General features: G+C 44.4%; 1 protein-coding gene across 1 annotated transcript in view; it reads left to right on the forward strand.

The window, feature by feature from the left end:
• The window catches only part of CABP7 (calcium binding protein 7), a 57,763-nt gene that overhangs the window by 7,438 nt on the left and 26,184 nt on the right, over positions 1 to 24,141 (forward strand). The window contains exon 2 of the mRNA XM_029571206.1: positions 18,547 to 18,727. Coding sequence (XP_029427066.1) covers positions 18,547 to 18,727 — 181 coding nt within the window. The remainder of the gene's footprint in view (positions 1 to 18,546; positions 18,728 to 24,141) is intronic.

A 24,141-nucleotide genomic window follows, 5' to 3' on the forward strand; every position in this document is an offset into this window, starting at 1 on the left:
ACTAAGAACCAATGTCAGGAAGTATTTCTTCACGGAAAGGGTGGTGGATGCCTGGAATGCCCTTCCGGAGGAAGTGGTGAAGTCTAAAACTGTGAAAGACTTCAAAGGGGCGTGGGATAAACACTGTGGATCCATCAAGTCTAGTGGGCGTAAATATAGAGGAGGTGGTAAAACACTGCACAGAGCGGCAGTAGCCACAGAGGCATTCACGGAGCGGGATGCCAGTGGCCAGTAGTTGTTCCACCTTCAGGCAGCAAAATACTGCCTGAAGGTGGCATCCCGCATTCACGGAGCGGGATGCCAGTGGTTTGTGTTCCACCTTCATGGAGCGGAAGGTTGGAGGGCTGCCATCTCCAAAAAAAAAAAACAACAAAAAAACCAAAACAAAAAAACAAAAAACAAACAAACAAAACAGAGGTGGGTAAGAGTATGGGGCAGGGGTGTGGCCGTTTATTGCGGCAGTTGCTACCCCTGATTGAGCTGGATGTTCATTGGGATGCGGATACGGCACTGCTCTCTGCATTGGTGGAGGGGTGGAAGGGAATTGGGGCCGGAGGGTGCTGGAAGCCAATAGTGACGGGGGAGGGGGAGAAAAAAGGGGGGGGGAGATTAAAAAAAAATGGATAAACTGCGTAGCTTGCTGGGCAGACTGGATGGGCCGTTTGGTCTTCTTCTGCCGTCATTTCTATGTTTCTATGTTTCTATATGTTTCAACTGGGTTGATGCTGGCAGGTCGGTGGTGGCAGGATAGTTTCTGGTAAGTCTGCAACAACTAGGGGTCTGGATGTTTAGGCAATGGCCTCTAGGGATGTGAATCGTTTTAGGACGATTAAAATTATCGTCCGATAATTTTAATATCGTCTTAAACCGTTATGGAACACAATACAATAGAGATTCTAACGATTTATCGTTATAAATCGTTAGAATCGTGAGCCGGCACACTAAAACCCCCTAAAACCCACCCCCGACCCTTTAAATTAAATCCCCCACCCTCCCGAACCCCCCCCAAATGAGTTAAATAACCTGCGGGTCCAGCGGCGGTCCGGAACGGCAGCGGTCCGGAACGGGCTCCTGCTCCTCAATCTTGTTGTCTTCAGCCGGCGCCATTTTCCAAAATGGCGGCAAAAAATGGCGGCGGCCATAGACGAACACGATTGGACGGCAGGAGGTCCTTCCGGACCCCCGCTGGACTTTTGGCAAGTCTCGTGGGGGTCAGGAGGCCCCCCACAAGCTGGCCAAAAGTTCCTGGAGGTCCAGCGGGGGTCAGGGAGCGATTTCCCGCCGCGAATCGTTTTCGTACGGAAAATGGCGCCGGCAGGAGATCGACTGCAGGAGGTTGTTCAGCGAGGCGCCGGAACCCTCGATTTCCCGCCGCGAATCGTTTTCGTACGGAAAATGGCGCCGGCAGGAGATCGACTGCAGGAGGTTGTTCAGCGAGGCGCCGGAACCCTCGCTGAACGACCTCCTGCAGTCGATCTCCTGCCGGCGCCATTTTCCGTACGAAAACGATTCGCGGCGGGAAATCGCTCCCTGACCCCCGCTGGACCTCCAGGAACTTTTGGCCAGCTTGTGGGGGGCCTCCTGACCCCCACGAGACTTGCCAAAAGTCCAGCGGGGGTCCGGAAGGACCTCCTGCCGTCCAATCGTGTTCGTCTATGGCCGCCGCCATTTTTCGCCGCCATTTTGGAAAATGGCGCCGGCTGAAGACAACAAGATTGAGGAGCAGGAGCCCGTTCCGGACCGCTGCCGTTCCGGACCGCCGCTGGACCCGCAGGTTATTTAAGTCATTTGAGGGGGGTTCGGGAGGGTGGGGGATTTAATTTAAAGGGTCGGGGGTGGGTTTTAGGGGGTTTTAATGTGCCGGTTTTGCGATTTTTAGATTTTTAGATTTTTCACGATTTTTCACGATATTTTACCCCCCCAAACGGCAACAATACGATTCCCTCCCCCTCCCAGCCAAAATCGATCGTTAAGACGATCGAGGACACGATTCACATCCCTAATGGCCTCAGTGGCTTTAGTAATGATTTAGATTATTAAAAAACTTGGTGCTAAGACATGGCTAGGGAAGCAGAGATGGGGGATTAAATGATGGATTAAATATGGGATCTTCTATGTTCATCTACCCAGAATGATAGAAAAGTAGTGAGGAAACCTGAACAGAGTGGCAATTCCATCTCTAAACCACAGTGGTATGAATGCATCAGGGGCAACCTGCATGGTGCAGTAATTAGTTATTTGAAAAAGGTGTAGCCCACACTATTAACATTTACTAGGTGAGTAACCACCTTGTATGGCTGTTGGAGTGACCATGGTTAATGAGCATGGGAGGCCAGATGTTTTGACAGTAGCTTCCCTCATGTTGGGATTGTGTGGATTATTACGAACCTTGGTAATAAGAACATAAGAACATAAGAAAATGCCATACTGGGTCAGACCAAGGGTCCATCAAGCCCAGGGAAAAGGGTCTGGATATTGGATTACAAGAATCGGAGGATGATGACCAGGCCTGGAATGGCTTACTAAGAAGAGGAAGCCAGCACTGTAACAGTTTTTGGATATACCTAGGACAGATATGGATGACAGTGGTGGAAAAAGGGCTGGGACAATGTTCCATGCAAACTGTGCACAAATGCATGGTCTTGAAAGAAGCAAACACAGGAAAATGTAGGAAAATTTTTAAATAAATAAATGTACGAGAAAAGGAAAACAGAATGGTGTTTCAAAGAACTGTGCACTACATTGCACATGAGAACTTTTTTGCTCACACAGTCCATAAAAATTTAGAGGGAACATTGGTTAAGAAATCAGCTAAGAGATGGGGATGGAGAGAGGAGCTGGTGTCTTGCATATGGAAAGTTCTATGCACATTTACCCATCTCAGCTGGGCAGGCTGGATGGACCATTTGGTCTTTCTCTGCCGCCATTCACTATGTTAATAGCTACTTGCATAATGAACAGAGATCATGAAGAAGAGTAGTTATAAAATCAGGGGTCAGCACGCACAAGGAGTGCACAATTGTGCACCTTGCATGCGCCGAGCCGCGCAGCCTTTCCCCGTTCCCTTCCCCCTAACCTAACCTTCCCACCCCTTCCCCTAATCTTTCTCCCCCAGCCCTACTTTAAACCCCCCCCCCCCCCCCCCAAATTATCTAACCTTTTGCGCCTGCCTGAAGGCAGGCACAGGTTGCACGCACCAGCAGCCTGCCGGCACACAATCCTCCAGCACAGCCACAATGGCCGCTGTGTCGGAGGCCTCTGGCCCTGCCCCCACCCCGTCTTGCCCCCAGACCGCCCCTTTTTGCAAGCCTCAGGACGTACACACATCCTGGGGCTTTACATGTGTCGCCGGGCCTTTTTTTTTTTTTTAGTAAAATATGTTTATTAAACAGTGATAAAGAAACAACATTGCAAACGAAACGGTACATAGGATTTTTCATTGAGAAAAATACATTTCCACCCCCACCCCCACCCCCCTGATATGTCTCCCCAAACTTACATTGATACCTAGCAGGCAAGCAAATGAGCTCAAAATGATACGTGCGGGGGAGTGTTGGTGTCTGATACACCCCCCTCCCAACCTTGCCAGGCACTAACCACTAACTTCAGTCGCCCCCATATTCCCCCAACCCAACACCGCCCAAAGCAATTCCCCCCCCCCAAAAAAAAACCCTCAATAGTTCAAGCATTAAAAGGTCCAAGTACAACACATCCCAAGTGTAGCGAGGCAGCCGCAATGGAAAGAAAAAAAATGACCAATCCAGCTCTCTAGTCGTTAAGTACGCAACTCCACGCCCTATGTCGGAGAGCCCGTATATAGGGGTCCCAAACCACAAGAAAACGCTTTCTGTGAACTGGAGAAGTGTGGGAAAGGAAATGATCCATGATCATCATAGAGTGGAATTGATTACGCCATGACCAAAAGGCCGGAGGGTCTGCACTCCGCCAGCCAGACAAAATAACCCGCTTCCCAATCAGACTAGCCTTTTGGATCAGCAGGCGGGAGCCATAATCCCAGATTCGCAGAGGCGGGATACAGCCAAAGAGAAACCATAAGGGCGCTATGGGGATAGAGAGTTGCAAAATAGTAGCCAAATACCCCGCTATTCGTCTCCAAAAGTGTTTAACCATGGGACATGACCAGAAGGCATGTGCCAGGATACCAGGCACTTGCTTACAATGTTCACAGCTATCAGTAGGAGAAATATGCATACGATGAGCTGCTTGCGCGGAAATATATGCCCGCCCCAGAAACTTAAATTGCAATTCACGATAGTATAGGTTATATGAAATTTTTGCTATTTTACTATAGCTAGCCTGAATTATATGAAGTAACGTATCCGGAAATGCCAAGGCAAAGGATTTATCCACGTTCAAGCATAGCCCAGAGAAAATGCCGAATGTCTCAAAGAGGTGTAATAACAGCGGTAAGGAATTAGAAGGGTCCGTTAAAAAAGGGAGCAGATCATCAGCAAAAGTCGCATATTTAAAGACCTCTGACTGAAACCGTACACCACGAAACTCCCGAGTAGCCTGGATTATTAACAACAGAGGTTCCAGCTGCAACAAAAAAGTAGGGGAGATAACGGGTATCCCTGTTGCGTACCCCTGCCAATCCGGAAGGGTTCCAAGTGCCTCTGATTAGCAGAAACCACAGCCTCAGGATTACAATACAATAATTGAACCACCTGATAAAAGAGCCCATCAAATCCCATCTTACGCAGAATGAAGAAAAGATAATTCCACTCCACCCGATCAAAGGCCTTTTCAGCGTCAAAGCTGATGGCCAGATAAGGCACATTTCTGATGGCCAGATAAGGCACATTTCTGCACCTGCACATTTCCATGGCGGTCAAAATCCGACGAATATTGGAGAGAGCATATCGTTTCTGAACAAAGCCTACCTGATTAGGGCTAATTAACAAGGGCAAAATACGCGCTAACCGATCAGCCATTATTTTAGCCAATAGGTTCTGATCAAAATTAAGGAGCGATATCAGGCGATATGACTCAGGCAATAACAAATCTTTGCCTGCTTTGGGTATTAAAGTGATGTGTGCCCACCGGGCCTTTTTAAAATAGGCCTGCCGCGCAAAACCCCCCTACGCAAGTAAATCCTCTGGATTTACGTGCATAGGACTTTTAAAATCCAGCCCTGTTTGCGGAAGCAGATGGGAAGCCAATCTAATGACTGGGGGAGGGTCACATGGTCATGATGGTATTGGAGGAAGACAATTCATGTGGCTGAGTTTTGAATAGATTGTGGTGGAGAGAGATGTTTTGATGGCAGGGGCAGATTGCAGGAAAATCAGCCGGGGGGATTTTTTTTCAAAACCAGCCCATGTGGTATCTGTTAGGGATGTGCAGAGGGACGCCATACATTGCATTCAGGATTCGTATATTCGTCAGGCGGCAGATACGTTGCATTCGGCAAGGGGGCCCCCCCGATACATTTATATGTTAATTCTTATTCGTCCCGGCTAAAATTAAATTAGCTACAACCCCTCCACTCTCCTGACCCCCCAAGACTTACCAAAACTCCCTGGTGGTCCAGCAGGGGGTCCGGGAGCCATATCCTGCACTCACACCCTCGGCTGCCGTTTTCAAAATGGCACCGATAGCCTTTGACCTACTATGTCACAGGGGCTACCGGTGCCATTGGTCAGCCCCTGTCACATGGTAGGAGCAATGGATGGCTGGTGCCATCTTGTGCTCCTACCATGTGACAGGGGCTGACCAATGGCACCGGTAGCCCCTGTGACAAGGTAAGGGCAAAGGCTATCAGCGCCATTTTGATTACTGGCAGCCGACGGCCGGAGTGCAAGAGATGGCTCCCGGACCCCCGCTAGACCACCAGGGGCTTTTGGCAAGTCTTGGGGGACTCTCCTGACCCCCACAAGACTTGCCAAAAGTCCAGCGGGGGTCTGGGAGTGACCTGCACTCGGACCGTCGGCTGCCAGTATTCAAAATGGCGCCGATAGCCTTTGCCCTCACTAAGTCACAGGGGCCGACCATGGCCATTGGTCAGCCCCTGTCACATGGTAGGAGCACAAGATGGCGCCGGCCATCCATTGCTCCTACCATGTGACAGGGACTGACCAATGGCACCGGTAACCCCTGTGACATAGTAGGTCAAAGGCTATCGGCGCCATTTTGAAACCGGCAGCCGAGGGTGTGAGTGCAGGAGATGGCTCCCGGACCCCCCGCTGGACCACCAGGGAGTTTTGGTAAGTCTTGGGGGGGGGTCAGGAGGGTGGGGGATTTGTTTAAATTGGCTCCTTTAGATGGCCGAATAATTTGGCGAAGATTCGTTGTATTCGTGGGGAATCGCGATATGTTTCGCTTCCCCACGAATACAACGAATATGTCCCTAAACGTTGCAGATTGCCAATTCGTAGGGAACGAATGCACACCCCTATTATCTGTCTGACTCCCTTGTGTGCTTTCCCTGCAGTATGTGTTTCAACAGTTCCCAAAAGCACACCAAACTGACCCTTCATGTGACCTGGAGCCTGGCAGAATTGAGTCAAAAACTAGAACATAAATTTCAAATTTTTCATAAATAACTAAGTAGTAGAACACACCCTAGACCAGGGATGAGCACACAGAGCTGCGTGCTCTCTTCCATCCATGCAGTCGGTTGCCATCTGCCCCCAAGTCTAGTTACATCTCTCATATGTATATCTTTGATTTATGGTCTGGTATTAAAGTCTCTTGCCAAACCAATCAGCTCTTGAACCAGTTGCCAAGTAATGAGACAAGCACATGCCAGCCATGTCAGACACAATCATAGTCTCTCAGACACAAACACCCACACACACTCTCAGACACCCACCTTCTCTCCGAGAGAGGGTATGTGTGGGTGTCTGTCTCTTTCTAACACAAAGACATACACACACTCACTCACTCTGTGTATGGGTGTCTTTATGTGTCAGGGAGAAAGACATCCACATTCTTTCTCTGATACACACATTCCGTCATTGTGCTGCTGCTCATATGATCACACAGTGAGTGCCCCACTCCTGTACTGCCACAGCATTATATAAAAAGTTTGATTGTTGCCAGCCCTTCCCCAGCCTGCAACAGCCCTCTCCCTTTCTCATTCCTTCCCCCTCCAAGAGACTCACTGGTTCGACAGCTAGCTAACCCTTTCAGGAGGAAAAACCAGCCTACAGAAGCTCCCCAACACAGCACAAGCACTTCTTCTTGGCTTACCCCATCCCTTTTTGTAACTTCTCTGTGCCCCTGCCACCATTCCAGTACATTCCCATTGACTGAGTGCTACAGAGTCTGCTACTTTTATGGTAATCCAGGCTCTGCAGTGTCTGTTCTCTGGGGGTTTCCAATGAAAGGGATCATAGGATGGAATTCGAAAAGAAGCTGAAGTTAGGAGAAAGCTTGGTTGAATAACCAGGTCTTGAGTCTTTTCTTAAAACCTATAGGGCATTGCACTAGTTTGAGGTCTGATGGGATTTCTATGTGTTCCAGTCATTTCTATATGTCTATGTGTTTCGATATGATGTTCCCAATGAATGTCGGTCTAGAAAAACTCTAAATAAATAAATAAATAAATAAATAAATAAATCTTCCTGGGATCGGAATATTTTTTTTATTCTAACCTGTAAATCTCACTGGCTGATGGTCTGGATAGATTTTGCCTTAAGACAATTTAATGAAGAGTGGGCAGGATTACAATAACAGAGGCATGCTTTTTATTTTAAGCAGCATAAAAGCATAAGAAATAACATACTAAATATTTAAATACTGATGTCTGCTCAGAAATTAAATACAAATTAGCATATAAAGGTTACTTAACAGCTTTAAAAAAAAATTCTTAATAGCACTTTTGCTTTAAGAACAGTAATGGGTAAGGTCAGACTTCCTAAACACAGGAGGACATTAGTTGGTAAAGGGTATAATTGTGGGAAGTACCTTATCTGTTTTCATAGATTTCGGTGATTATAATACTACCATAGTGGCTGTGATATTCTTAGTGGAATATTGTAGTGGCTTGCCCTTGCCTTCTATAGCCTACAACACCTGATCAGCCCTGGTAGTCTCCCAGTACAAGTCAGGCCTGATCCTGCTTGGCTTCCAAGATGTGATCGGTTTGCATTTACTCAAGATAGCATTGCTGAGGATGAAGGGAGGAAGTGCCAGTTTTATGCAAGGTCTCATGCTCACCTCACACAATTCAACTAAAGCATGTTTCAGCCTAAGCTGGAACATTAAATGCTGGTAATAATTTGGATTTACATAATGTATTTCATAAAACCTTTGCAACTTAATATTTTAGAAATGTACATAGAGACACTTCTGACCTGACAGCAGTTTGTTGCAGCCAACCTACCTTTTTTAGAAGGATAAGGAACAATGTTATTACTCAGACACTTCCCTGTTACGCCTCTGACTCAGAGAAAACACATGTCTGCAAGTAGGTTGACCCAATTCTCTGAGGGAGAAACAACTTTCTGTAATGGAACCAAGTAACACAGAAATCTTGAAGCCTGGGAGCAGAAGTATCTGATTCACCACAGGGTCCTTCCCTAAACTCCCCCCATCACAGCAATCAGGGACTAGAGAGAAAAGCTTGGAACAAAGAGACCAACACTAGCTATCAGGAAATAGCATCAGACCTCAGTATAAACTAGCATAAGCAGATTCTCAGTGGATGCATTTCCAGGCCACTGCACCAGGCTGTATATCAGGCAAGATGCAGAATAGATCAAGACCTGGACATCAGCAGCTGGCATAACTTAAAGCAGCTCATCTCAGTTTTTAATGTATACAATCCTATCAATCAAGAACATGACCAGTAATACAGTATATTTATTATTTAACAGTAATTGGAAAGCAAGAAAAAAAAGGAAAATTCCAAACATATATGTATACTGCTTATACAGTTCACTAGGAAGGAGAGAGCACGAAAGCCCAGGAGCCAGGCACACAAAAACTGGGGCGTGGTAATCCAAAAGAACTATATGCATTGGGGGGTGAAGGGCTGATGTGCATGGAGCAGAAGAGAGACCTTGGGGTGATAGTGTCTAACGACCTGAAGTCGACGAAGCAGTGTGACACGGCGATAGCCAAAGCCAGAAGAATCTGGACTGCATAGAGAGAGGAATATCTAATAAGAAAAGGGAAGTGAAATTCCCTTGTACAGATCCTTGGTGAGGCCTCACCTGCAGTACTGTGTTCAGTTTGGAGACCGTATCTCAAAGGAGACAGAGACAGGATGGAGGCGGTTCAGAGAAGGGCGACCAAAATGGTGGGTAGTCTCCATCGAATGACTTATGAGGAGAGGTTGAAGAACCTGAATATTTATACCCTGGAGGAGAGGAGGAGCAGGGGTGATATGATACAGACCTTCATATACTTGAAAGGTTTTAATGATCCATGGTCGTCAACAAACCTTTTCCATTGGAAACAATTTAGTAGAACTAGGGGTCACGATTTGAACCTCCAGGGAGGAAGACTTAGAACCAATGTCAGGAAATATTTCTTCACTGAGAGGGTGGTGGATGCCTGGAATGCCCTTCTGGAGGAAGTGGTGAAGACTAAAACTGTGAAGGAAGGGAATGGTTAATAAAACAGAAAATGTCATAATGCCTCTGTATCGCTCCATGGTGAGACCGCACTTTGAATTCTGTGTACAATTCTGGTCGCCGCATCTCAAAAAAGATAGTTGCGATGGAGAAGGTACAGAGAAGGGCAACCAAAATGATAAAGGGGATGGAACAGCTCCCCTATGAGGAAAGGCTGAAGAGGTTAGGGCTGTTCAGCTTGGAGAAGAGAGGGCTGAGGGGAGATATGATAGAGGTCTTTAAGATCATGAGAGGTCTTGAAACAGTAGATGTGAATCGGTTATTTACACTTTTGAATAATAGAAGGACTAGGGGGCATTCCATGAATTAGCAAGTAGCACATTTAAGACTAATCGGAGAAACTTCTTTTTCACTCAACACACAATTAAGCTCTGGAATTTGTTGCCAGAGGATGTGGTTAGTGCAGTTAGTGTAGCTGGGTTCAAGAAAGGTTTGGATAAGTTCTTGGAGGAGAAATCCATTAACTGCTATTAATCAAGTTTACTTAGGGAATAGTCACTGCTATTAATTGCATCAGTAGCATGGGATTTTCTTAGTGTTTGGGTAATTGCCAGATTCTTGTGGCCTGGTTTGGCCTCTGTTGGAAACAGGATGCTGGGCTTCATGGACCCTTGGTCTGACCCAGCATGGCAATTTCTTATGTTCTTATGTAAGGATTTCAAAGGGGCATGGGATAAACACTGTGGATCCCTAAAAGGCTAGAGGATGGGAATAAATAAAAAAGCTAAACTGGCATGGAGCGGCAGTTACTACCTTTAAGGGAAACATGGGGTAACCTGCACGGAGAGGCAGTTACTCCCCTTAAGAGAAACATGGGGGTAACCTGCATGGAGTGGCAGTTACTCCCCTTAAGAGAAACATGGGGGTAACCTGCACGGAGCGGCAGTTACTACCTTGGGAAGCTTGCAGGGCAGACTAGATGGACCATTTTGGTCTTTTTCTGCCGTCATTACTATGTTACTTTATTTAATTAATTGTTCATGAAATTGAACTTGATTTTACACAGCACCAACAGCTGATTGAACATTAATTCTGGTAGCCAGAGAGCATTCTAAGCTCTTAATAGCTGTCCACACTAGTGGAATCACAGCTGGTTTCCCAAGACTAGTATGATCAGCAGCAACACTGGTAGTTGAAACAACAGCTGTTCCCTGGTTAGTCAGTACAACCACATTATCCAGCTGTGCACCATTCTTTCCATCCAAGGGAGAAAAGTCCAAAACCACCTGGGACTGAGAGTGAATCTCCCCAGAAGTTGCAAAAGTTTCTAAGCCAGCACTAGGTGATAAACAAGTATCAGAGCTAACAGAGATGGCTTCCCCAGTAAGCTTATTTTTCCTTGATATAGACCCCATGTCAGTTTGAAGCAAAAATCCATCAATAGAGGTCTGGTTCAGCAAAGAGGGAGTCACTAGTCTGGACAGTAAAGACCTAACAGTCTCCTTCCTTCACTATACAGCCTACTCAAGGAAAAGCTTCTTCGCTGATCCCCAGAAATCTTACCAAGGTGTATGCCTCTTTGGCACACAGCTTCAGCAGTGCAATTTTAAATCTAATTCTCAATGGAGCACAGGATTTGGTGAGAGAGTTAATGGTGGTGGGGCCGCTTGGCAATAGTGATCATAACATGATCAAATTTGAATTAATGACTGGAAAGGGGACAGTAAGCAAATCCAAGGCTCTCATGCTAAACTTTCAAAAAGGAAACTTTGATAAAATGAGAAAAATAGAAAAAAACTGAAAGGAGCAGCTACAAAGGTAAAAAGTGTGCAAGAGGCGTGGACATTGTTAAAAAATACCATACTAGAAGCATAGTCCAGATATAGTCCACACATTAAGAAAAGTTGACGGAAGGCAAAACGAGTACCGGCATGGTTAAAAGGGGAGGTGAAAGAAGCTATTTTAGCCAAAAGATCTTCATTCAAAAATTGGAAGAAGAATCCAACAGAAGAAAATAGGATAATGCATAAGCATTGGCAAGTTAAATGTAAGACATTGATAAGACAGGCTAAGAGAGAATTTGAAAAGAAGTTGGCCATAGAGGCAAAAACTCACAGTAAAAACATTTTAAAATATATCCAAAGCAGAAAGCCTGTGAGGGAGTCAGTTGGACTGTTAGATGATCGAGGGGTTAAAGGGGCACTTAGAGAAGATTAGGCCATCATGGAAAGATTAAATGATTTCTTTGCTTTGGTGTTTACTGAAGAGAATGTTGAGGAGATACCCATTCACCCATTCCGGAGAAGGTTTTCATGGGTAATGATTCAGTTGGACTGAATCAAATCACAGTGAACCTAGAAGATGTGGTAGGCCTGATTGACAAACTGAAAAGTAGTAAATCACCTGGACCAGATGGTATACACCAATTTCTAGTTCTGAAGGAACTAGAAATTTCAGATCTATTAGCAAAAATTTGTAACCTATCATTAAAATAATCCAAAGTACCTGAAGACTGGAGGGTGGCTAATGTACTCCCAATATTCAAAAAGGGCTCCAGGGGTGATCCAGAAAACTACAGGCCAATTAGCCTGACTTCAGTGCCAGGAAAAATAGTGGAAAGTGTTCTAAATATCAAAATCACAGAACAAATAGAAAAACATGGTTTAATGGAACAAAGTCAGCATGACTTTACCCAAGGCAATTCTTGCCTCACAAATCTGCTTCACTTTTTTGAAGGAGTTAATAAACATGTGGATAAAGGTGAACCAGTAGATGTAGTGTACTTGGATTTTCAGAAGGCATTTGACAAAGTTCCTCATAGAAACATAGAAATGACGGCAGAAGAAGACCAAATGGCCCATCTAGTCTGCCCAGCAAGCTTCACACATTTTTTTCTCTCATACTTATCTTTTTCTCTTAACTCTTGGTTCTATTTCCCTTCCACCCCCACCATTAATGTAGAGAGCAGTGATGGAGCTGCATCCAAGTGAAATACCTAGCTTGATTAGTTAGGGGTAGTAGGGGTAGTAACCGCTGCAATAAGCAAGCTACACCCATGTTTATTCCCTTTACCCAGACTATGTCATACAGCCCCTATTGGTTGTTTTTCTTCTCTCCTGCCGTTGAAGCGGAGAGCCATGCTGGTTATGCATTGAAAGTGAAGTATCAGGCCCTTTTGGTTTAGGGTAGTAACCGCCGTAACAAGCCAGCTACTCCCTGCTTTGTGAGTGCGAATCCTTTTTTTTTTTTTTTTCTTCTCCCCTGCAGTTGAAGCTATTCTGGATATGCGTGAAGCCTCAGCTTTTCTTATTCCCATGCCATGAAGCAGAGAGCCATGCTGGATATGCATCGAAAGCGAAGTATCAGGCACATTAGGTTTGGGGTAGTAACCGCCGTAATAAGCCAGCTACTCCCCGCTTTGTGAGTGCGAACCCTCTTTTCTTCTCCCCTGCCGTTGAAGCAGAGAACTATGCTGTATATGCTTGGAAAGTGAAGTATTAAGCTTATTTGGTTTGGGGTAGTAACCGCCGTAACAAGCCAGCTACTCCCCTCTTTGTGATTGCAAATCCTTTTTTCCACATTTCCTCTTGCCGTTGAAGCTTAGAGCGATGTTGGAGTCTCAGTAAGCATCTGAAAGGCTTCTAGGAAAAGTAAACAGTCATGGGATAGGTAGTGATGTCCTTTCGTGGATTACAAACTGGCTAAAAGACAGGAAACAGAGAGTAGGATTAAATGGACATTTTTCTCAGTGGAAGGGAGTGGGCAGTGGAGTGCTTCAGGGATCTGTATTAGGACCCATACTTTTCAATATATTTATAAATGATCTGGAAAGGAATACGACAAGTGAGTTAATCAAATTTGCAGATGATACAAAATAATTCATAGTAGTTAAATCACAAGCGGATTGTGATAAATTGCAGGAAGACCTTGTGAGGCTGGAAAATTTGGCATCAAAATGGCAGATTAAATTTAATGTGGATAAGTGCAAGGTGATGCATATAGGGAAAAATAACCCATGCTATAATTACACAATGTTAGGTTCCATATTAGGAACTACTACCCAAAAAAGAGATCTAGGTGTCATAGTGGATAACACATTGACATCGTCGGTTCAGTGTGCTGCGGCAGTCAAAAAAGCAAACAGAATGTTGGGAATTATTAGAAAGGAAATGGTGAATAAAACAGAAAATGTCATAATGCCTCTGTATCGTTCTATGGTGAGATCGCACCTTGAATACTGTGTACAATTCTGGTAGCCGCATCTCAAAAAAGATATAATTGCGATGGAGAAGGTACAGAGAAGGGTGACCAAAATGATAAAGGGAATGGAACAGCTCCCCTATGAGGAAAGACTAGAGGTTAGGACTGTTCAGCTTGGAGAAGAGACGACTGAGGGGGGATATGATAGAGGTGTTTAAAATCATGAGAGGTCTAGAATGGGTAAATGTGAATCGGTTATCTACTCTTTCGGATAATAGAAGGACTAGAGGACATTCCATGAAGTTAGCATGGGGCACATTTAAAACTAATCAGAGAAATTTGTTTTTCACTCAACACACAATTAAACTCTGGAATTTGTTGCCAGAGGATGTGGTTAGTGCAGTTAGTATAGCTGTGTTTAAAAAAGGATTGGATAAGTTCTTGGAGAAGTCCATTACCTGCTATTAATTAATTTGACTTAGAAAATAGCCACTGCTATTACTAGCAACAGTAACATGGGATAGATTTAGTTTTTGGCTACTTGCCAGGTTCTTATGGCCTGGATTGGCCACTGTTGGAAACAGGATGCTGGGCTTGATGGACCCTTGGTCAGACCCAGTATGGCATCTTCTTATGTTCTTAATGGCAGCTCCACCTCACTGCTGAGGTTCTTCTATAGCCAGCTCTGCCCATCCCTTGGTGCTGATGTCAGATGACAAGATCATCCACCAAGGCCCCAATAACACTGGATGGTCAGATGGAAACACTCCCAATGAACCAAGAGACAGCCACACAGAAAAAGCCAGGCAAGATATCACATCTGCTCAGAGCCCCCCTATTTTTTTATTTAAACATTTATAGGCCGCATAATCCAAAGTTCTAAGTGGTTTACAGTGAAACATAAATAATTACTACAAAAACAGAACACAGTACAATAGCAGACCTGCCAATTATATTATTCAATTTACAAAAGAAATAAAAGATTCCTTGAACTTAAGTACCCTATGTCTCATTCTAGGCATAATAAGGGAAGATTTCTTTTGGTTCTAGGGAAATAGAACCAAAAGGTTACTAAGAGCCAAGAGAAACAGATAAGTATGAGAAAAAAAAAGTGCAAAACTTGCTGGGCAGACTGGATGGGCCGTTTGGTCTTCTTCTGCCGTCATTTCTATGTTTCTATCTGTTACTGACCAAAGCACTGAAGTTACTCAGGCCCTGACATTATTTAACGTTCTCCATGTTTTTGCCTGTTCTCATCTTCTTATTTTCCCCCCTGTCATTCCTTACTTATGAAGTCCCTCTCATACCCTCTTCCCCCTCACCTTCTCTTCCACCTCTATCTGCACTGTTTCCCAATTTCCCTGTGCCCATCCCAGCCCTGCTCTTGCTCACTTATTTTCTCTTTCATCCTCCTGCCCCCTCACTCTTAATCTGTTTGTAATGTTAATTTGGTGTCTTTTTCAAACTGTGCAGGAATGCTTTGTGTGTTTAATGTTACAAGTATCTGCAGGGAAAACCATATAAAAATCTAATAATAAACAAGCTATCATAGAAAACGATGCCTGCAGATGGTGATGCAGAAATTGGGACTATCTGGATGCAGCCCAAGAAGGAAATGGAAAACATGCATAGTTGCAGTTTTGGTAATGACCCCCTGTCTATGTCCAGATATTAATGCTGAAGGAATAAACCCTATTATATTGTGTATGTGTATCTGCATCACCGGCATCACATATTTCTCATGCTCATCCCCTTCATATGAAAGCAGCAACTATCCTAGGCTGTCATTGCCATAGAAGTTCAGCACTGTGAATTCCTGGCTCCTGTGCTGCAATACAACAGCAGTAATGCAGTCATGGCTCAGCACTGGGGATTTCTGGGTCCTGTGAAACAGCAGTAATGCAGTCATGACTTACTGCTGAGGATTCCTGGGTCCTGTGATATAACAGGAGTAATGCAGTTATGTCTCAGTGTTGGGGGTACCTGGGTCTTGTAATATAACAAGAGTCATGCAGTCTAGTCACAGTGCTGGTGGTTCCTGGATCCTAAGATATAAAAGAAGTAATGCAGTCATCTCTCACATCTGGGAGTTCCTGGGTGCTGTAATACAACAGGAGGAATGCAGGCATGATTCATTATTGTGGATTCCTGGGTCCAGTGATATAACAGTAGCAATGCAGTCATATCTCAGTGCTGGGGGTTCCTGGATCCAGTGTTGTGATATAACAGCAGTAATGCAGTTATGTCTCAGTGCTGGGAGTTCCTGGGTGCTGTGATATAACAAGAGTACTGCAGTCATGTCACAGTACTGGTTCTTGCTGGATCCTGTAACATAACAGGAATAATGCAGTCATTTCTCTGCACTGGGGATTCCCGAGTGACTGAGTAATGCAGTCACACACACACACACATATATATATATATATATATATATTGCGGTTTCCTGGATATTGTGTTGTGAACAGGAGTAATGCAGTCATGTCTCAGTGCCGGGGGTTTCTAGGTGCTGTATTATGATAGAAGAGAAGTAATATGTTACAGTGCTGAGGGTTCCTGGGTCCTGATATATAACAAAAGTGATGCAGTCATCTCTCACAGCTGGGGTTTCCTGGGTGCTGAGATATAACAGGAGTAAGGAAGTCATGTCTCAATGCTGGGGTTTCCTGGCTGCTGAGATAGAACGGGAGTAATGCAATCATATTTCAGTGCTGGGGATTCCTGGCTGCTGTGATATAACAGGAATAATGCAGTCATGTCTTAGTGCCGGGCGTTTCTGGGTGCTGTGTTGTGATATAAGAGAAGTAAGGCAGTCATGTCTCAATGCTGGGGTTTCCTGGTTGCTGTGATATAACGGGAGTAATGCAGTCATATCTCAATGTTGAGATTCATAGGTGCTGGGCTGTGATATAGCATAAGGTTTGCTGTTTATTTATTTATGATCACATTGTCCTGATGGACATTTACAGTGATGGAAACTGTAATTGAGGGGAGTTATGACTCAGGGTGAGCACTGTCTGTGCCTGTACATCCCTGCCAGCTTGCTCAGATTTTGAAGGTGCAAACAGGGAACAGGGTGCTTTCCAGGACAGACCTGGACCACAGCCCCCTCCTCTGCTATTGTCACGTTTGCAAATGATCATGAATTTCTGTAATAGAGTGAGGAGCTGGAGGTTCCTATGCAGGGAGTTTCTGCATGCTCAGCGTGTAGGATGTAAAGTACTTAAAGATCACAGACAGCATTCTGGGAAAAAGGCTCAGTGCAGAGTTTTATATCTGCATTTCCCATTGCTAGCTAGCTATGGTGTGCTCAGATCTTGCAAAGACGAGGAGGAGGGGGTAAAATGTGCTGTGATATGGGGGGTGGGAGGGCAAGGAATTTCTTATACAGAAATGGAAACCAAAGAACACAGAGAGAATAAAAGGCACGAAAAAGACCAAGAGAGGATTAGAGTGAAAGAAGAGGAAGAGAGACAGGTAAGCAAAATGAGATGCAAATGAAATGGAGGTAGAGATGAGAGTGCCAGGAGAGAGAGAGTGAAGCAGGCAGGAAGAAAGAGAGATTTAATGGGACGAGAGAGAGAGAGAGAGATTATTAATGCAGAGATAAATGCAGGTGAAGTAGGAGGGAGCTGAGGAAGAGATTTAAACAGCAGACAGGAGGAGCTATGCATCTCCATATAACTAGCAGCAGGGAACTCTATGGTGGGAACATTTGGGAAATAACCCCTCTTTCTCAGGATTCGTAACAGTAGTGTGAGGAGAGGTTGTCATCCAGCTAACTAGCAGAAGGATCTGTGCCATGCTGGACTGAACACTGAGAAGGATCCTGGCCTGGAGCAGTAGAACTAGGCTTACACACAACTGTGCTTCTGCACCTTCGTTCTACCTTGCACTACTTCTTACTCCAGTAGCAAGGTCCTTCCTCCACCTCTGCCCAAGCAGCTAATTCCTGACCTGTAGCAGCCCGTTATCTTAGTCATGGTTCATCTTGTGCATAGATTTACAATGGAGTTTAATAATGTGGCAGTTTTATGACATGGGCAAGTAGAGAGTAAGGACCAGACTGCGACAGTGACAGCACCAAATTCATTTCTCAAATGACCTCAGTTAAATTTGACCCTGGCTGTCCAGAAGTGGTAAGCTGATGCACTGAACAAGTGTGCTTGGCATTCATGTCATGTATTTTTCATTATGGAGAAGTAGCAGTCACACAATCACAACCGTTTCCTTATGGAGGTTCAGTTCAGTCACTGAAGGTACTGTAAGTCATTCTACTTGGTCATTTTAAAGACGTTTGACATAACAGTAATAAGTACAAAGCGGTCAATCAGAAAGGAAAAATCAGATACATTAGAGAACATCATCGCAGGACCAGAAGAAGTTCCAGTATTCTGATTTGATTTGCTTTAAGCACAAAAGTAGGTCTCTCTGTGGTCACTTTCTCATGGATCTGTCACTTCCAGGCCTCAAATTTAGGAAACTTTTTTCCAAAACAAAGCAGTAGAAAATCAGACGGCATGAATGCACTATGCAATTAACCTTTCTGTGTTACTAGATATCGCATTTCCCTCCCATAGACCATGGAGACACAGTGAAAGAAAACACAACCATACGAAGACTTGCGACCAAAGTTGTTTCGGATTCTATCATTTTCATATGTGAAATTTTGTACCTTTCAAAAGCTAAGAATTCCTGCAATAAAGCAAGGTCTATGAAGGCCAATGCTAGAAGGGAGCAAATAAGAGCCATTGTAATGAGGGTGTCTGCACTAGAGTCCTCTGCTCATCCTCCTACACTGCAGCAGCTGTCTTTATTCCAGTTCTTCTTCCTTCCCACAGAGATCCGTGAGGCCTTCAAGGTGTTTGACCGTGATGGGAACGGCTTCATCTCCAAGCAAGAGCTGGGTACAGCCATGAGGTCCTTGGGTTACATGCCCAATGAGGTGGAGCTGGAAGTGATCATACAGCGGCTTGACATGGACGGTAAGGCAGTCTCTTGTTACTCCCCCTCAAAATGCCAACCTCCATCCATCAGGTCTGGCTTCTTCCCTGAGGCAATTTAGCTATTTCTTTTTGTTGGCTCTTTTACCTGGTAGCTTTCTCCTGCTCCTTTGGACTGGACTCTTCTGGGGCTACAGCTTCATGAGCCTTCATTTTCAGATGTCCAGGGGGAGGGGTAAGGAAGAGTCCCCTATTCTTATTTAATCCCCTCCCAACTGAGCCCACTCATCACAGCAACTTTCCTTGACCACGGCCTCCTGAGGAGCACAACTAAAACGACCCTGAGTCTGTGCACCGAGTGATGGCTGAGATTCCCACCAGCCAGGGGCTGTGAATGTTTCCTGTGCAGTCTCCCCAGTCAAACCCAGATCTTCCATATGGCAACCCCTAGCAGCACCTCAGTCAGGGCACACTGTAATGTACGAGCACAGTCACGCCAGAGACTGCAAGGCCTGCAGGTAGCTGTAATGTATGAGCACAGTCACGCCAGAGACTCCAAGGCCTGCAGGTAGCTGTAATGTACGAGCACAGTCACGCCAGAGACTGCAAGGCCTGCAGGTAGCTGTAATGTACGAGCACAGTCACGCCAGAGACTCCAAGGCCTGCAGGTAGCTGCTGTCCAGCAGGAGAGGCTATTTTGTCTTCAACTTCAGTTTTTATTTCTTACCAGCAAGGTTTATTGATATCTGTTAAACTGAATCATAATAGTGCACTATTCTGCTTCTCATTTATCTCTGTGACTTTGAATTGTCAGTTTTGCCAATGTGTCAAGGCTCTTAAGGTGGAGTGTGGGAGGACATTGAGTTTTAAAGAGGAGAGGGTGAAAAAATGACACTTTTTTGGACAAATGAGAGAGTGCCTGGCGCTTCCACAAGAAGAGTTGGTAATGGTGCACATGTCCAAGTAGAAATGGAAGGACTCAGCTTACACTTGGATTGTGTAATCTGGCTGAGGGCAAGCCATGCGGCATCTATCCAAAGTTTAAGCAGCTTCCCCCCAAACAAAGGAGAGAGATCACTACTGAAAGCGCCGTCATATGACGAGAAGAAAGGTTTGGATAATGTATCAGTTGTTTAACCAGCCTAGGATACAGTGCACTGGAGGGAGATACAGGAAGATTAATGGAAGCCGAGAAACACAAAGGAACTGAGGAGCCGCAGCCATGAAGGAATGAAAGAGCTGGGCCCTGCTTTCATTATTCCACAGGCACAGGCTGTATGAGATCAGACTGTGTCTTAGCGAATATGCTCCCATGCTAAGCGCAAGTGACGGAAATCCACAGACTGACATGCTGTATGCATTGTCACTGAGCCTCCTGCATCTGCTCTCTCACTTCTGATCTTTTATTTTATATTTTAGCCGATGCTAAAGGATCCCTTTCTCTCTGAATGGGTCTTTTTTTTAAACTTTTGTATTCTAATTCCTTTTATCTCTTTGCTTTTCTGTTGATTGAAATTGATTTGCTTTACTGACACACGAAACCAGAGTATTCTCGGACTGGTTTCACATGGATTGTAAAACAGAACCATAGCAATGTTACATGCTAGTTCCTGGCTGATAAAAACCTCTGAACCTGCCCAGTTTGTCCAATTACCCTGCTTACATGTGACTGCAGAATCTGCTCCATCTCTGGCCATTTCCCTGCCTTGCTCTTACCATGTCCCTCTGTATCTGTCCCAAGCACGCTTAAATTCTGTTGCTGTTTGGGTTACAATCCTTTCTGCTGATAGATGATTCCAGGCAACAACTACCCCTCTGAGCCTTGCTCTGCTGGTGCATTCTTTCCTGGGGAACAAAAGCTTGAACCTAAGTGGAACTTTAGTTATACAGAAGATTTGACCTAACCCCAAGCTACTTACCTGGTGCTCATTTATTTATTTATTTTATTTATTTAACATTTTTCTATACCGACATTCGCACGAGACATCACATCGGTGAAGGCAGACAAATATTCCCACCAGCAACAGCAGCCAGACCTCATTCTGCACATGGCATACACGGTGCCCCACTCCCTCTCTTCACCACAACTGTTATGTCTGCCCTCCGTGCTATCTCTTTATTGTTTAAGGCAGGCTCACTACAGGCACTTCCAGCTTTAAAGTTTGGAGTTTGACAGCTTCACCAACAAATGGTAATTAAGGGGGAGGGTGGGAATATTTCACCTTCTCTTGCAGTGGCAGTCACTTATTAATATGCACTGTCAGTGGATGTGATTTCTCCTTCCTGCTGCTTGCTGAAGCAGCTCTGATAGTGTAGTCCCCACAGCAAATCAGATTAAGCTATTGTGCATGAAAATGAGGCCCCAGGAGCAGCCCTGCACATTCAGGAGCATCCAGGGGGAACCTGCAGAAAGCCATTTACTATCCCATTAGACACATCCCAGGGGGAATCACTGAAGAGAATACCGGTCCGAAGAGAGAGGGGGGAGCAGAAAGGCTAAGAGAACAGGAGGGACGAAGGAGGACAGAGAGAATGAGAGAGAGGAAAACACATTTGGTTAATGCCCTCACATTGTATTCATGGTCATCAGTAATATAAATTACCTGTTCATGCAGTATCTCTCTGTCTTTCTGAGTAGTAGTAGTTTGTTTACCTGCTTGACTATTCTAATGACATTATTCAAAGGCATTTACTAAGGTGGATTGCCGTGGCTGAACGCTGTCCTCTTCACATGTGTGGCCGGTCCTTCATAGCGTGTGTACTTTTAGCTAGATTAAAAAGAAGCCTTAGATCAGGGAGGATAACAGCACATGCAGAGTTGATTTCAAGATTACTGGCTGCCTGCAGAAACAGCAGGTGGAAGAGGACGCGGCCCCTTTGTATAGGGAAACTATCCGGGTGTATTTCTTTCAAAACCAGCTGCAAGGTCCCCATATACTTTGCAACACTGTAGGTCAGGGATTTTCAAACCTGTCCTGGAGATGCCACAGCCAGTCAGGTTTTCACGATATCCACAATGAATATGCATGAGATACATTTGCATATGCTGAGTCTCCACGATATGCAAATTTATCTCATACATATTCATGTCCACAGGAACCAATCGCTCAAATCATCAATGCCTCCCTAATGCAGGGCTTAGTGCCTACCCCACTCAAACTCGCCATTCTGAAACCTCTTTTAAAAAAACCTAATCTATCTCCTGAAAATTTAGCAAACTTCCGTCCAATAGCAAATCTCCCTTTTATTGCCAAAATCCTCGAAAGAATAGTAAACCATCAACTCTCAGATTTCCTAAATGACAACAACATTCTCACTACTTCACAATTTGGCTTCCGCAAAAACCGTAGCACAGAATCCTTACTAATTTCTCTAGCTGACAACATTCTTTTCAACCGTGAGAAAAAACAACCTTGCCTCCTTATCCTCCTTGATTTATCAGCGGCATTCGACACTGTTAACCATGAGATCCTCCTTAACCGACTAACTGAGATTGGAATCAAAGACACCGCTCTCAGTTGGTTTAAATCCTTCCTCCAAGACAGGTTTTATAAAGTCAAAATTAACAATAATGAATCACAACCCATCTGCTCCACTCTAGGAGTCCCTCAAGGATCCTCCTTATCTCCAACTTTATTTAACATTTATTTACTCCCTCTTTGTCAATTATTATCTAATCTGAATCTAACCCACTACCTATATGCGGATGATGTCCAAATACTCATTCCAATTACCAAATCATTGCAAGAAACTCTTCATTTTTGGAATTCATGTTTTACTTCCATCTCCAATCTTCTTGCTGACCTCTGCTTAATTCTCAACACCAACAAAACTGAATTCCTCCTTATCACCCAAAATGGCAACTACCAACTCTCAACCAATTCCATCACCTTCTTTTTCTCCCATAGTCAGAAACTTAGGAGTTATCATGGATAACCAACTCAATTTCAAAAGCTTCATCAGCAACACAGTGAAGGTCTGTTTCTTCAAACTTCAAGTATTAAAACGACTCAGACCTCTACTTCACCCCCGTGATTTTAGATCAGTTCTGCAAGCAATCATTTTTTCAAAGATTGACTATTGTAATGCCCTCTTAATTGGTCTCCCAGCGACATCCCTTAGACCTCTTCAAATGCTACAGAATGCCACAGCTTGGATTCTTACAAAATCAAAAAAAAGGGACCACATCACTCCAGTTTTAAAGAATCTTCACTGGCTCCCTATAGAATATAGAATTTTCTACAAAACTTGTTCAATCATCCACAAATCCATCTACAAAAACTCCCCTCTTGACCTCCGGATCCCTTTACAACTATATTCATCTTCCCATCCATTGAGAGCTGCCCAACAAGGCTCTCTAAAAACACCTCCAATTAAATCATTTTCAAATAAAAGAGCCTTCTCCACAGTTGGCCCGAATCATTGGAACTCTCTTCCTTCAGACCTTAGACTTGAACAATGCCCAATTACTTTCAAAAAAAGACTCAAGACTTGGCTCTTCACCCTTGCCTACGATTAATTGGACTTAATCCATCCTATCCTCCCTGTCTCAGTTTATTATGTTTTTCACGACCAAACAACCTCAGATTTAATCACATATTACTCTAATCATTTTAATCAACTGTTACATGTTTGACTACCATTCTTATATTGTTGATTCTGTTATTTAAGGTTTCTATATCATAATGAGTTTTAAATTGAGTAACATCCCAGTTATTCATTTCCTTGTTCTCTGTAAGACTCACTTTCAGTCATTTCAATTGTTCTCTGTAAACCGAAGTGCTTAGTGATTCTGTCTCTAGAACCTCGGTATATAAAAAATGTTAAATAAATAAATAAATAAAATAAATAGGTTTGGGAAGCCCTGCTGTAGTTTTAACAAAAATTGGCCCTTAAATGTTTCATTCCCCTTTGCATCTCTTCACTTTCTTATCCCTTTCTCAGTAACTGTTCATCTCAAGTCCCTCTCCCCACCATCCATCTCTTCTCTCTCTCATTCCTTTCTCAGGAACCCTATTCCTTTCTTGCCCCTGTCCTCTATCCATCGCTTCTCTCCCTTTCTCGGATACATTGTTCCTCTCACCTAAACCCCATTCATTTCTTTTTTTCTCTGGCATTCTGTTTCTCTCAAGTCCCTCTCCCCCATCCATCTCTTCTCTTTCTCATCCCTTTCTCTGGCATTCTGTTTCTCTCAAGTCCCTCTCTCCCATCCATCTCTTCTCTTTCTCATCCCTTTCTCTGGCATTCTGTTCCTTTCAAGTCCCTCTCCCCCATCCATCTCTTCTCTTTCTTATCCCTTTCTCTGGCATTCTGTTCCTTTCAAGTCCCTCTCCCCCATCCATCTCTTCTCTTTCTCATCCCTTTCTCTGGCATTGTTTCTCTCAAGTCCTTCTCCCCCCATCCAATTCTTCTCTCTCATCCCTTTCTCAGGCATCATGCCCCCTACCCTCTTTCCA

This window comes from Rhinatrema bivittatum, chromosome 11 (genome assembly GCF_901001135.1).
Source record: "Rhinatrema bivittatum chromosome 11, aRhiBiv1.1, whole genome shotgun sequence".
NCBI lineage: Eukaryota > Metazoa > Chordata > Amphibia > Gymnophiona > Rhinatrematidae > Rhinatrema > Rhinatrema bivittatum.